General features: G+C 40.4%; 1 protein-coding gene across 4 annotated transcripts in view; it reads right to left on the bottom strand.

Moving 5' to 3' along the window:
* PRKAR2A (protein kinase cAMP-dependent type II regulatory subunit alpha) overlaps positions 1 to 15851 on the bottom strand; it is a 68274-nt gene extending 52423 nt beyond the window's left edge. For 3 of the 4 annotated variants that reach the window (XM_074913941.1, XM_074913942.1, XM_074913943.1), the window contains exon 1: positions 15423 to 15851. In XM_074913941.1, coding sequence (XP_074770042.1) covers positions 15423 to 15681 — 259 coding nt within the window. In that variant the 5' untranslated portion in view covers positions 15682 to 15851. The remainder of the gene's footprint in view (positions 1 to 15422) is intronic. The other variant, XM_074913940.1, reaches the window with a different exon arrangement.
* Between the last annotated feature and the right edge of the window lie 181 nt (positions 15852 to 16032).

The raw sequence follows: 16032 nt of genomic DNA, 5'->3' as shown, positions 1-16032 counted from the left end.
GCAGTAGCAAAGAGGGAAGTTCCAATTCCCATTCACATGAAAACCCTTCTGCTGTTTCAATACTACGCTTACCCTGTTCTTTCTAAGATTTTTAATATATTCCTACTACCAAGGCTTTACTCCGTATCTCAAGGACTGCTATAGAAGTACTGTAAACACTTATGTAATCCACACACTTTCACAGCTGTGTTGCTGCTGGTTTCTGACAGCTAACTTTGGGTTTGCAACACGTTACATCATCGCAGTGCACCACTGATGTCACTCTCTTCATATCCCAGTGTTATACTACCTCTCCTATCCAGGATCAACTTTTCCTAATACACCTCACATTACATCTTCAAATCCCAATTAAATACACACACCTATATATAATTTTACACAGCCTTTCTCAATAAGCAACTCCTCACATAACTCATGGGCATCCTACATTTCAACTACTGTCTATTGCCTCATATCTGTCCTTTAGGCAGAGGTATATTTTAAGGCACAGCAAATGCCGCATGCATTTCTAATATTTTTCTAGGTACATCTGGCATTTAAGACAACTTTGGTAAAGCATAATGCCATATTTTTTATTTGGATCCATGACGAAGAGTTGATTTTCTTCTACATGTAAAAGAAAAAGATGATGATGATACACAGATATTCTTGTGGTTTAGTATTGAAAAACAAAGAAAAAAATTTTGACTGCCTCTCGGCTTCCACCAGAAAACCAACCTTAATTTTACATTCACTGCATTGTATTTTAAAAGAGATTCCATCTGCTCTGTCTGTAGTACACATTAATATTCAGAAGACATCTGCAGTGTGCAGACCAAGCTTTTAATTGGAATCATGTCACAGCTACCGTCACACAACACTGAATGTAAATGTTGGCTATCTGCACTTGGCAGCTGCTTGGCAAGCTTATTATAAAGTCCTACTGAGACCGATAGTGTCTTCAAATAATGCGGTATCAGGACATAAAAATTATCTTTAAAAAAATCAAATATTTACTATCATGAAACAGCTTTACAATGCCATCCATACCCAATATAGTTTACTAGCACCTTAAACTACTTATAAGCAAAATATTGTTTATATTCAGCCATAATTTTCAAAGAGAGCCAACAAACTGATACAAATGAACACTCACATCTTTCATTATAATAGATATTTAAGCAAATCTAACTTGTACACAAAAGAGGACAAAGAAAACTGAACTTCAGTGCAATTGAAATTGTGTAGTGAAGCTCAAAGCCATTTATAAAAATCTAAAACTCAAGCACTGCTAAACATGTAGGAGCACCTGAATAAAAGAATTCCATTAACAGGTATGCTCAGTGATTTAAGACATTTCCCTACAAAGTCAGAGTAATTATTGTAGAATGAACAATATAGTTACCTTTTTTAAAGGAAAAAACAACACTGAGTTAACGGCATTATTTGCTTCGAATCCTTGCCAAACCATGGTAACATAAAATTGTATTTTCATAATCATCTACATACTGTCAGCTTCTACTCTTCTGTAAATGGGGAGGTGATCAGCAATCTATATACAGAAAAGTGTGTGCGTGTGTGTGTACATACAAACTGAAATTATCTGTCCAACACAAACAACTAGTTGTTACACCACCAAACTGATCTTATACATGTTGCAAGTTATTTAAATCATAACAGTAGGTAAAAGCAACATAGAAACTCTGAGAACAGCAACACATGCTTTTCATGAAATACACATTTTCTTGGGGAATTTGGCTTCCACCATCTTTGCCACAGTATCTTAACAAACGCTTTTTCATAAATCTAACAAAACTTCAAGACCATAGCTTGTTAAGATCTGGATATGTTGCCACAAAAATAACTACACAAGTAGAGGCAACATTAGAACAGAAAGTCATCGTGATCCAACCACTCTAACTCTAGTGCCCTTCTCTGGCAGACTAATTGGCTTAAGGGATACTGCTTAGCTTCAGTACAGCTTCCAACACACAGAAGGGGAAAACGCAAATGTTTGTGCTCAGGGCAGATATACATGGTCAGTCTCAAGCCTGCACTTGCACGTCCACCACCATTTTAGAACACACTATGGTGGAAGTTCAACAAAGAAAAAAAAAAAAAAAAAAAAAAAACAGAACGAACAGAGCAAGGTTTCAGTCCTAAACTTGAGCACACAACGACCAATCGATGGCCACCAACTGTAGCAGAACTTCCAATCTATTTCAGTGCAAAGGAAAAAAGGGCCGGTCATAGCTTTTTCATCAGTGATATACAGCTGGTCTGCTCAAGTGTGCACTAGAACAGAAAGGATGAATAAACGTGGGCAGTTACGGATGAGATGCAGTGTAAGAAGCTTTTCCTTTTGCCTCTTAGCTATTTACAGTCTCGGATAAAACAGATTGGAGTTACTCTCACAGTCAGGTACTATATCTCATGTGACAGACAGTAAGAAACAACTATAACTGAAGTAGCTCTATAGAAGAGAGCAATTTAGAAGAAAAATATGAAAGAGAAGATTTGAAGCTCAGCAGAAACAACCAGCAACACTGACAGGGCATGGTGTTTCACACACCCAGCACAGGCGTTACACAGCTATACCTGCCAGGTCAACCTGAGCTCATGATTGTATAATTGAAGGTACCTAGGTGGGATTTAAAAATAGCATCCTACAGCTAAAACAGGAGGCACATAAGAGCCCATAGTTCTTTGGTTGGGTCACTTCTAATTTCGTTACCAATTCCTGCTGTCATTACTGATTTAGATGATGAAATAGTGCGTTTTTACATGAGACAAAGCTGAATGGGTTGTGCTGTCATCTGATTTGATCTGTATAAAAGAGCAAGTGGAATTTCAATCAGAAACACCAGCATTAAGCGTCACTTCAAGCTGATTCAGAGCCTAATCTCACATATCCACATTTAAATCGGGGCATAAATACACTTGTATATGCTAGGCAAGACACGCTGGTTTCATGGTATCCTGGGCTGCACGAGGAGCAGCCTTGCCAGGTCGAGGGAAGTGGTCCTTCCCTTCTCCTCTGCCCTGGTAAGGTCACACCTGGAGGAGTACTGTGTCCAGTTCCAGGCTCCCTAGTACAAGAGAGACATGGACATGCTCGAGAGAGTCCAGCAAAGGACCACGAAGATGATGGACTGGAACATCTTTTGTATAAGGACAGGCTAAAAGCGGTGGGACTGTTAGCCTAGAGAAGAGAAGACTCAGGGGAGCTCTTAAAAGACTTGAAGGGAGGGTGCAAAGAGGATGGAGCCAGGCTCTTTTCAGTGGTGCCCAGTGACACCAGGACAAGAGCCAATGGGCACAAACTGAAACCTGAAGGGTCCACCTGAACATGATGAAACACCTTTTCATTGTGAGGGTGACCAAACACTGGCAGGTTTGCCCAGAGAGGTTCTGGCATCTCCATCTTTCGGGATACTTGAAAGCCATTTGGACATGGTCCTGGGCAACCACTCTAAGCAGCCCTGCTTAACCAGGGGGTTGGACAAGATGACTTCCTGAGGGCCCTTCCAACCTCAACTACTCTGTCATTCCATAAAGACACTCTAACAGCTCAGTAAAACTCATATTCTGCCTCCAGTTTAAGTTCCAGTGGCAAGAAGGTAAATAGAAATAACCTTCATTTAGAGACAGATGCTCTGGTTTCAGACATATTTTTTCCAGGTAGGTAACTATAAGTTTTAATAAAGCTACTGTATAGGCTTTGGGCTGTTGGGTTTAATTTGGCTGTTTTTTTAAAGGGGGAAGGGGAGAAAGGGGGGAAGAAGAAGAGACTGATAAATAGTCTCAGCTTCTACAATTTCTTACCAGGGACAAATCCTCCATATTTGCAAACTGAGCACTTTCTTGGGCATTTAAAAAAGTTTTCAGTGATGACCCTACTGCAATATACTAAACAATTTCTTATTCTATTACTGCCACATGAAAGCCAACAAGCATCCACACCCTGGACAAACCTCAATACATGGATCAGCCTTCTTAGCCAGCATCACAAAAAGTGTCCTATTATCAGTTTATCATCCATGGTAACATCTGCATCCTTCCCCTCCTCGCTGTTTTCTAGGATTTAGCACTCCATCCTGTATACATAATCACCACTGAAGACTCACACTTGCCTGAACAGTTTGTGAATAACCTTTCTCAAACCAGTGCTTCTCAAAATATCAACAATTTAAAGAGCTGGTTCACCACTTCTTGAAGTCTTTGACAGTTTTTTTAATTAGGTGCTTAAAAAAGATCAAAAATGCGTTGTTGATTTGTGAAATTTAAAGTGTATTCAAAAAACTAGTGTTCCCATATGTGATACGTTAAAAAAAATATTTGGAGAAAAAATGTATCACATTTTTTAATAACCAAAGCCAGAAAACCTTGGTCAGTTGTTTATTAAAAGTTCTAGATATACTTACAACTGAAGTTACTGGTTTTTCAGTTTAAAAAAAAAGGGCAAAACAAAAACACACACACAAAAAAACCCCACACCAACTCACAACCTGTATCCTATATACAGATTTACCTACAGTTAGTAATAGAAGAGGTGCACAGGATTTACAGGGTTTTATCCTGTAGTGGTAGCTTCAGAAACCCTGTGCTGGACACCAGGTTTTCTGCCTTGCTTCCCCTCATCTCCAGGGTGCAGGATCCTCTGTATGAGCACAACTAACTACAATTCACCTTAATTTTCTTGTCTGGTGCTTTACTAGGGAAAAAGCAAAACATCAATCACACCCAGCCCTTCCACACCACCACAGCAGGTAGCACAGTCCCAGCTCTGAAGAGGATGACAGCCAGGGGACTGAGGGGTGGCACAAAGTGATGAGATAGAAAGTACAGAAGCGTATCATGAATTCTACAGAAGTTGAACATCTGCCACATCTCTGGCAATTCTATGATTCTACATGTATACAACATGAATTACTACTTCATTACCAGTACAGTTATATTCATCAATAATTCACAAGTGGATCTTGTTCCATTCAGATATAATTTGCTAACAGTTTATTCCAGCAAATAACATATAAATAAGTTTGAGTAGATTCTAAATATATGCTTTAAAATTTTAAAAAATTAAAACTTCTAATCTCGGCAACCTTCAGCTTGTGATATACAACCAAGTTACGAGCAACACTAACTTCTCTACCACCTCTCAAAAGAATGTATTTTATAGCTTTTCTTCCTTCAGATTTACACTTCTAAAAATATTATGTCAACAGTCAGGAAAGCTTACTTAAAACATATAGCTGTAAAAAGAATAATCTCCATATAAAAAAGTATTTTGGCGGACAACACCCCCCACACTCACACTTGCAGTAGTTGCATCCTGTGCACTTTCAAAGGAAGAGGGTTTTGGGGAAAGAGGAAGGGTAAAGACAAGACAGATTTGTCCTTTTTCCTAAGAAGGGATAATAGTAAAAAATGGTGTGTTCTCCTCAGACCAGGAAAAATCCTCTTTTATAGAATCATAGAATCATTCAGGTTGAAAAAGACCTAGGTTGGAGTCCAACCGTAAACCTAACATTGCCAAGCTCACCACTAAACCATCCCTAAGCACCACGCCTACAATGCTCCTGAATGTCTGAAATGCAAGAGGACACAAGTTTGCATTCATTCTAACATAAATATGCCAGTAACAATAAGAAATTCCTGACCAGAGTGAGCTGCAGCAGGTGGCAAGTACAACACGCTTTAGCTTCCCGATGAACTGATTCCTCATAGCAGAACTTCCATTATAAAGCTCCCCACAGTCACTGTCATAACACCACTTCAAAACAACTGGCATGCATTGCAAATCTGTTAGCTATGAAAAGTTAACAGTACCTGCATGTAGCAGCTATGAAAAGCTAGAAAAAAAAAAAAAAACCACTAGCAAAAAGAGTACACATCATACAAAGCTACATTATTTAATAGTGCTATGAAAAAAATGACACAAGGCACAACAATTAAATGTTTTCAGGAGCAAGAAATTAAAATTACTTCACAGGCATATAAGAAATACAGACTACAAGAGAAACTAAATCTCAGATTATGTCTGTTTATCATAAAGCTACACAATCTCGAGATTATAATCAAAATCATTATACAAATGATATCCAGTGATGTTTAATTTCCGTACGCATCAGAAACTGGCGTATTTAAAGTAACATCACCGCTCTGAATAGTATTAAATTTTAGCATTTTAGAACAAGAACACTTGTGGAAGCTTTCTCCCACCCTTCCCCAAAGGTGCCAAAGACAGAAGACGGAATGTTAATCTGTTTTAATGAGCTATCTTTCATAATTTATCCCGGAGAAAGCTTTGAGTGTTACAAATACTTATGAATTTTAATCAGAAGCATTGATAACATTAAACACTAAAAAGCTGTTTCAGAATAATTATTTAAAAAAAAAAAAAAAAAAAAAAGAGGTAACTCCATCTTTGAATTTTCATTCCAGGGCTGTCCATGAGACATCTTCCATAGATAGGTACTCCACATATCCATGACAACCTGAGACTGACCAGTTCCTTCCACTACAGCGTGTCCTTGAGGAAGCAATTCTTCCTGAATGATCAGGATTAGCACAAGCGTTGTCACAGAAATGGCAGTGTTTACTGGAGCCCCAACAGGAAAAACACATACAAATATTTGTGGGGTTTTTTTGTTTTGTTTTGTTTTTTTTTTTTCTTAAAATCTCTTCTCTGGAAGATATTTTTCCCAATAGGAAGTAGAAAACAATATGCTATCCCAAGGGAGGAAGAACCAAAATGGAAATGAAGGGCCATTGTGACATCCTGCTTTATAACAGGCTGTCAATATCCAAATCACCAAGAACAAGGAACTTGGCACTACAGTTTATTAAAAAATACATAGGAAAACTACGGAGTAGTTTTCATCTAAAACTCATTTAAAAAACACCCTACACCAACTCCACACATGTTTTTAGAATGCTCTGCAACACAAGCAGCAGTACTTCAAGCTTTGCAATCCTTCACTCAGATTCAGAGAACAGAAACAGTTATCGATGGAACAACATCTTTATACCGAAACCACCATTTCATCTCCAATTTACAATCCTAATCCCTCTTCACACAACAGTTTAGAGAGGAATTTTGTGACAATTTGCTCAATTTTGCTGGTAGGGCCCCTAGTCATAGACCATCTTGATTTGGACTTCACCAACACCCAAAAAGGAGCGCAGGGTTCGTCTTTTAGAAGATGTGACCTCAGAATGAAACCTGACATCATGCCACTTGGAAACTGAGTTCCTGGAGGCTGAGGAGAAGCAAAGCTGTCCAAGCCACCCTCAGAAAGTTAACAGGAAATAGAAGGACGGAACAGAGAGTGGCTTATTTTTTTTTTTTTAAATAAAAAGTTTGGTTGCTGTTGTTTTTAAATTATCATAAAAGCGATGTTACAGAAGGAATACCTGTAGTCCCCTCCACATGCCTTGAAGACAGGCTGTTCCTAGAGACATCTGTCCCCCTACAGAGAAAATTTTCAAGTCTACATTCAGAATCGCCACTACCTCATCATTTGCAATTTCTACACAGAAAAGAAATGCCCCAGTATGGAAAGGGCTAGTAGTAAAACCGCTACTAATACAATGCTGGGCTTTATTATACATGACTTGTTGTATATTTATGAAAAAGGCCAAATCCTAGCAGTAAGATAGCTGCAATACAGACTTGCTTTCTTCTAAATCTCCTCTCTCTTCCAAGTATTCTTCCCACTAGAGCACACAGAGAACACAGCCATGATGACCACAATTTTCACCGCCTCACAGACACCATCAATGACCACAAAGCAGCTGCTCGTTCTGTGTAACAGATTTCTGGAGTTTCCAGCTCACAGTCCCTCTTTCAGTCCCGTACTTTTAAAAGAAAAGGATCCCTTTGCATTAAAGGATGTCATAAGCACACACCCTTTGGTAGAATTAGTATCTTGGTAGAAGGGTCTTTTATAAATCAGTGTTTCACACACACTCAAATTTCTCAAATTCCCCACTAGTTACTTTTATAATCAATGGTCTTACGATTCACCTTGCCTGTTTCACATTCCAGTAACGCATAATGATACTAAAAATGCAGAGTGCAGAAGAGTACACATCATCTGCTGTGAGAACTGATGGTACCTCAGGAAAAATATTAAACCAGCATGAATCAAAGAATCTTGATATATTAAAAAACACTGCACAATTGTTACACACCAAAGACATACTGATGCAAAGCCAGGCATGGAACACAAAGATGCAAATGCAGCAGCATATCTAAAGGACCATTACAGAGGCAAGAATAACATCCCTCTAAAAGAGAAAACAGTACGTTTGTTAGTTATATTTGTCATTGTCTCCCTCTTCTTTCACAAAAAAATATGAATGATCATTCATGAAGTTGAAAATGTTACTAAAGCCAGTGAGAAACATTCATAGCTCATCTTGGCTACACTTCCAGTCTTCATTTGAATAATCAGCAACTGCTCTTTGTTAAACATTAATGCTTTTTAATGACTGACTGGTGAATAATTTGAAGTGAGCTTGTTCTCTGTTGTCTCCTCCTCTTCCCCGAGATCTCCATTGTTCTATTTTAGGTAAAAGGGTACAACTAAACTTCAGTATTAGCAGGAGAAGATGGCACTCTGCAACACTGACAGAATTGTCTCAGCACTCCAATATTAGTTTATTAAATGAAAAAAAATAGCACAGTTAAAAAGCAGCTACTATTCAGTACAATATCTAGTATTGCCATACAGTAATTTCCTTTAGCTTGATTTTAGAACCAGCTAGAAGAATACAATTTTAGAAAGTTTCATACAATTTTTCTTACAATAAACTTTTTTAGCATGGAAACACACACTTTTGGGAATTCAGCAATTATTTACAAAGGCTAGTTATCCACTTCCTTTATAGCTAGTTACACTTTTTTTACAGGCTAGTTCACAGACTAATGCAGTTTCTATTTGCCCAAAGTAACAGCAGGATACTAAAAAAGCAGAAATTGAGCCTAGAATTTAATATATTTATACAGTTATAGCTAGTATCAAAAGCCCTTTAAGGAAATATCAAGCTTAACAGTGAAGTGAAAAGTTACTAGCATGCAACAGACCACAACTATGAATTTAAAAGAAATTTTAAATTAAAAAAAAGCACTGCTTGCTTCCCCACATTTTAGGATGTGCAGATCACTTCAGGAAAGCAGAATGATTGTGCCAAGCCACTAAGAGCAAATGGAGTAAGAGGATATCTTTCCTGAGAGATTGTGAGGACTCTCTAACAGATGTTGTAGGAATAATAACAGTGCTGATATCAGGATGTTATGTGTAACTCTAAGTATACTATGTCTAAATCGGAAGAACCTTGTCTTTTAACATTAACATAGAAATTTCTCCTTCCTGATGTAAATCAATATACATTTAGCAATATCGTGATATCTGTGAACTACAGTCAACTCATCTACAATTCTCTGTTTCTCATTCAGACAGCAGATTTCAGACCTTCACTTCATACTTTCAGTTCTTTTACTAGCTCAGGTTAAAAAAATGTATTACACCTATTTTAATTAAATTTTCATTCGTACTGAAGATTATTGATGAAACCTTCCTTTAGGCTCCATTGAGACACAAATGGTGACTTCCTTAGAACTACATCACTTTGAAAAAGTCCTGGTCTAATCTTGTAATAGAGTAAGTACAATCTTAAGAACGAATGCTGAAAAGCATTTTATGATAAGCAAATGCAGAAACAAAAAGGCATCCAGAAAAAAACTTTAGATATTTTGTCCCGGTAAATAAAGAGAAGTGAAATTAGTCTTCCTTAATACTTTATCTTCAAAGTTCCCCTGTGCGAACATGATAAATACAGGGAGTGAAGTTCCATTAGTACTAACAGCAGTTACTCTATTTAATCCTTCAAATTTAAGCCAGCGAGAACTGTCTCTGCAAAAGCAAAGACATGTGCAAGTATAGCAGCTGCACAATGGTAGTCTTTCACTTGGTATTTTTTATGTTAAACACGTTCAATATTATGCTGCCAACACCTATTAAAATTAGAAAATTAAATGTAGAAATATATGCCTCTGAAAACATGGATGCATCGTATGCTTTGCTTTATAATTGATGGAGATCAAAGAATAAATAAGAAGGAGCTAAAAAGCTCCTTCTACACCTTCAGGTTGCTAGGCTTGCTTATACATACACCCTTTTAAAACATATTATAAAGAAACCACGTGTATATCTTCCTTTGTATGCTCAACTCAAAGGCTACATACAGTTAGATCATAACCTAGGCCTTCTTCCTCCATCTCCCTAAAAATCTAAGAGACTACTTAGGCAGAGCACAACACACCTTTGTTATAACTACTATTAAGCCATGAGTCAGTTGAACAAATTTCCAAAGGGAAAAAAAAAAAAGATATAGCACTAGTAACTATCAGATTATGAAATTGTCCACTGTGCTCCCTAGATTTTAAGTAAAGTAGCTGTTCTTTGGACTGAATTTGCATCATACAATGCACAATAATACTGTAAAAAAGATGTTCTGCAAAGAGAGGCTCTTTTAATGTTAAGGACAAAAAAACCAAAACAGAGTGAGAAGAGAGCTCCATTGCTTTGTTCCCAATAAATTAACAATTACGAAGGAAGTAGGTAGGTGAAAGTACTACTAAAAAGTTAAAAGTACTTTCATTTTGAAGGTGATAGTATCTCACAGGAACACTTGCAATAACCCATGAATCTGAATCACATCTGCAAACTTGAACAGTATGCTTCAGAAGGAGCACTATTCTCCTTACGCTATCCTTCACAAGCCTTTAACACCATCTGACTTCTATCATGCAATAAATTTCCTTGAATTATTTCAGGAAAACAGCAAGGAGTTATGCCTGACCTGTAAACTGATGTAGGCAGAGCATAAATGCTTTGTGATTGATGTAACAGCGTAACTCCTGATGAATTCCACAGGACGTATCAGCCATGTACAGAATAAGAAAGCATAAGCAAATGATGCTTAAGAACAAGAAGAGAAGTAATCTGGAATAGGCTTAACTTAATATTAAGCACTTCTGTTAACAATTAAAAAGATAAATATTTCAAAGAATGACCAAACGCTTATTCTGTATCACGTCCAGTATCTAATGATATAAAAGTACATTTCCCTACTCCCTTCTGCACCCCGTCTGCTCAGATATCCTACTGACATTTTAAAGATGACATTTAGCAAATCCTTGAATTCCAGTTGAGAAGCTCAGTGCAGAACTAAACAGGATCTTTTCACCTGTTCATCCCCATTCATATGTACCATTTTCCTTCATAACAGTAGAGCATACTGAAAAGGATTATTTCAAAAGCAATATATTAAAAAGTGTTCTTTTTTGCTCAGGGAGCAGCTTTTCTTCAATATAAGGGTGTAACCCTGGGAAGGAAAATTTCTATTTGCACTGAAATACTTGCCATTAGTTAAAACACCTGAGTTGCTCAAGTTAGTGTATAACGCCAAAAATATTTTAGTTCCACTGTTAGTTATATTTACTATCTCCAAGAACACAGGTGTTTAATTAGCTGTTTACTACTACAAACAAAGAGACATAAAACGGAAAGTTAATGGTGCAGCACCTTGCACCTCTGTGTAACTGCCTCCACTGACAGGGAAGGAGACCTGCCAGCCTTCCTTCAGATCTGCAAAGCCATGACTCAGACTCAAAAAGTGGACAGACCATTTCTGTGGCTTTAATTTCACAGCCTTAACACATCCATTCAGAGCTTCACTGTTAAAGTGTCATGGTCAAGGACACATTTTAAGAATAGACAGCCATCCTTGGTTACATCCTCAGCCTGATTTTTGAAGCTGTCACTCTGCATCTTTACTCAACTCTATCAACTTGTCAATTTTCCAGTTACACCAATCAAATAAAAGCTCTGAGGAAAGCTTCACAGGTATATATCCTCTGCCACAGCCCACAGGATAAATGTTTCTGGAGGTTCTCCCCATCATCATTTTCTTTTCACACATTCCTTACACTCCACTCTCTGCTGAACAGCCACATCCTGACACCCTTTGATCACATACACAAAAACAATTAAAATGAAGGGTGAAAGTCCAGGGGGTTCAGAGAATGAACTTAAACCTGGAAGTCATTTCTTTGGAGTCACAAGAGAATAGAAGCCTTTTTTATAGTCTGGTTAGTTTCAGTGATTTTTTTACCACACTGATGGGAGTGTCATTATGGCAGAAGAGGAATCACTGGTGTCACTACAACTACAGGAAGACATTTACACCAAAGGCCAAGACTTCATTCTGATTTTAAGTTACTTCTCCCTTCTATTACCATATGCACTCAAAGCACACAAAAAGACAGATAACTTATCTGAAGCATTCTCTAACTCAGTACACAGATGCATGCAGCCTAGTGTGATACATAAATTTTAACATTGTGCAAGAAGTGGAAACATGAAGACAACCACATTATTTGTGCAGACATCTTTCATACATCAAACATATACAACCCAGTTAACTATTTAAACTAGCTTTACATTTTCTTAACATAATACTTTATAAAACTACATCTGCTCAATTTCATCCTTATATTTATGATCAGCCATGGAAACATTTTTAAAACATCCACTTGACCTGTCTCAGCAACTTGCAGGCAACAAAGTGTTAACCTAAGAAAACACAGTGAAAACCTTTCCTAAATTGCCCAAGATGAAAAAATGCAATCTTAATCAACAGTACTAGGGTCTACCTAATGAGGTTATCTGAGACTCTCTCATTTTGTGTGATTTTTCTCTATCTTTAAGTGTTCTTTAAATGCTAAGCAGTCTATAAGCACACAGGATCTGGTCTTCCACAGCAAGGCAGAAGTATTGTCCTATCTGTAATATTCATAGAGGACAGAGATATCAGAATCTCTGACTTAACATTTTCTCATTAATAAAGCCTTCTATGACAACAGAAATCTAAAAAACACATAGCCATGGTTGACTGCTACCCACACTGTTAAACAACATAAGAAAGAATCATTTCCCTGAACCTACAGAGAGACCCTCACCTGCTGTTAAACAGAACATAGCGTTCTTCCTCCCCTGTGTCTTTAAAACTGTAAGGAAGGAATAGCATGAGTTTTCAGATAAGAAGCAAGACAGCATTACTGACAGTGCCACTTGCCTGAAGGGCTGACTACAAGTGACACTGATCAGCCTTGTTAATTTAATTTTCTCTCTGACTAAGATAGAAAGATGATGACCAGAAACTTGAAGCAAAGGAACCACCCTTCTGCTTTGGACAACCTCACCACACAAAGTTGTATTTGAAAAGTTGTTCCCCACCATCAAGTTTTTAGATTTTTATCTGAAAACATTTAACTTCAGAGGATCCTTTCAGCTGCAGCTGCCAACATTCACCAGGAAAACTTTACACTTGATTCACTGGAGAAGGTTTTTCAAACCCTAAAACAAGATAAACTGATCAAGAAATACAAAAGTTGCTTTCAACAACATTGAACGCTTGGGGGTGGGGGTGTTTGGTTTTTCTTAGTTTGGTTAGGGTTGTGGGTTGTTGGGTTTTTTTAAGGAACACACTATACACTGAAATATCGTACATTTAAAAAAATATATCCAGCTATTTACTGCAATTCTCCAAACTAGAACTTTATTTTAAAATAATGCATTTTACAATTTCCTGTATATTTAGAGATGCCTGAAAATATTGCTGACTCGGGTTGCAGGACAAACAAAATCACTTGTGTTTATTGTCATAAATCTGTGTTCACACTCACACATGCCCTTAACCAGTCTCAGCCTCTTTACCCTTCACCTTTCATCTTTTCCTCCTCATGCCCTAAACAAAACCTTTCTCTCATTAGAAACAAATAACCATTCAAATCTAGACAGTAATTGCAAACTACTTTTTAATTCATTCTGACTGCACGTTTGATTCTTGGCCTCTTGCATACTTCATGCCCTGTATATTTTCAATAGCAGAAGCTGTGTTTTACTTTGTAAAGTTCTCAGCCTAAAAGGGCTGCAAAAATAGCTGGTCTCTCAATGCTTCCTTAATAAAAACAATTATCTGTCCCCCAGTTTAATTTCTTCTTATTTCTTTAAAACTGTTAACCAGAGATCAGATGTAAGGGCACACTGCATTCACAAGGTGACATACAGTAATTGCTCTAAAAGAGGATCCTCTATCAGTAAAAGTCAGAAACCTTTACTCACGTTATAGGTCAAGGGCACAAGACCTCCAAATGAGGGTACTGAAAGTCTGGGGAAAGCACGCCTTTTCTCACCTTCCCCTCTCCCCTTAAATTACCTTCTAATAAAGAGAGAGCATTCAGCAGTTTCAGGTCCAAAATTATGGGTATGCCAAGGAGTACCATTCACAAACATTTTCAATAACGTTTTTGCATTGAAACTCAATTACAGTTCAAATTATAAACACTGTGTATTGCAGAACACACACAGTATGTTTTGACAGAATAAAAATGGGAGTATCACAAGTGGCATTTCATTGCGTAGGTCAGGTAAGGATCTTTTCTATCTTAGAGAGTTTCAGTATAAACAGGCATAGGAAGGTGGGGTTGAATTTTTGCTATTTAGCAACATATTTAATAAGTCATTTCAGTGCTTTAGAACAACCACTTTAAACACGCAACAGCGGCACGCTTCAGTGAAAAAAAAACATTTGTCCACAATGATTTAAAGACAGAAACGTAAAGATAAGTACAGAAGGGATTGCACAATAACACATGATCTTCCATATCACATGCTTGGCAGCATGCTCAATTCACTCTGATAACTCTGGTCAGACCCCAGGCGCAATTTTGGCCGTTATAGGGCAGCTCTTACCTCTGCTTTCTGACACCCCACCCAGGGAAAGAGCCTCTGACTGGAGTCTACGGGCCTAATGTCAGCGAGGGCTCTCCCCGAGAGGACACCTCTGCAAGCGCGCAGCTTCCCCAAGGCACAGCTGACACCCTGCAGAGCCACCGAGGGAAGGGAGGGAGGAAGGAAGGATCCCGCTGCCGGCGACAGGCAGCACCGGCCACGGTGCCGCAAGAGGTGGCAGCCGGAGCCTCTCCCCCATTCAATCCATCCCGCCCGCTCTTACCCTGCAGTCCCCAGCAGCCGTGGCCGGGGCAGCGGCACCGAGGACGGGGTGGCAGAGGGGCCCGGGCGGCCCTCCGGGCTTCTTCCTCCCCCGGGAGCGGGACCCCGCGGCTCCCAGCCCTGCCTCGCCGCAACGGGCAGCCCCCCGCCGCCCCTCGGCGCCCGGGGCAGCCCCTCACTGCCTCCTCCCGCCCCTCAGCAGCTCCAAGGGCAGCTCCCAGCCCCTCACATCTTCCTCCCGCCACCGCCCCTCAGCGCCAGGGGCAGCCCCTCAGCCCTCCGCCGCCCCTCAGGTCCAGGCGCAGCCCCCAGCCCCTCACAGCCTCCCCCCCGCCACCGCCCCTCAGCACCGGCACTCACGCTCGAAGTCGGAGTCGGAGTCCTCGTCGCCGCGGTCGGGCTCCTCTTCGCCGTTGGACTCGGTCTGCATGGGCTCCCCGTCGAAGCTGACCACCCTGCGGCCGCCGCCGGCCGCCTCCTGGTCGCGGGCATCTCGCAGGCGGGCGAAGTAGTCGGCGGCGAAGCCCAGCAGGTCGGACGGCCGGTGCCGCAGCACCTCCACCGTGTAGCCCTGCAGCAGCTCGGTGAGGCCCGGCGGGATCTCGATGCTCATGGTGCCGGCGACCGAGGAGGCCACCCCGCCTCCTCTCTCTCCCTCTCTTCCCCCCCCTCCCCTCCCCTCCGCGGCCGGCTGTGGCGGTGGCGGGCTCGGGGCCTCCCTCCGCGGGCGCTGACTGACTCCCGCCGCTCCGGTCACACGAGCCGCGCCGGAGGGGAGGGGAGGGGAGGGGAGGGGGGGGGGGGGGAAGGAGGGAGGGAGGGAGGGAGACGGAGGAGGGGGGTGGCCCCGACTGCGCAGGCGCGGCAGCGGGCGCGGGGCCAATGGCTGCGCAGGCGCCGGGCGGTGGGGCGCGTGCGTCACTGCCAGGCGCGGCACGCGCGCGGGAGCCGGGCACGAGGGCGG

The sequence above is a fragment of the Athene noctua genome, chromosome 10, assembly GCF_965140245.1.
Source record: "Athene noctua chromosome 10, bAthNoc1.hap1.1, whole genome shotgun sequence".
NCBI classification, from domain to species: domain Eukaryota; kingdom Metazoa; phylum Chordata; class Aves; order Strigiformes; family Strigidae; genus Athene; species Athene noctua.
The sequence above is the reverse complement of the archived record's forward strand: the minus strand, read 5'-3'. Positions and strand labels throughout refer to the sequence as shown.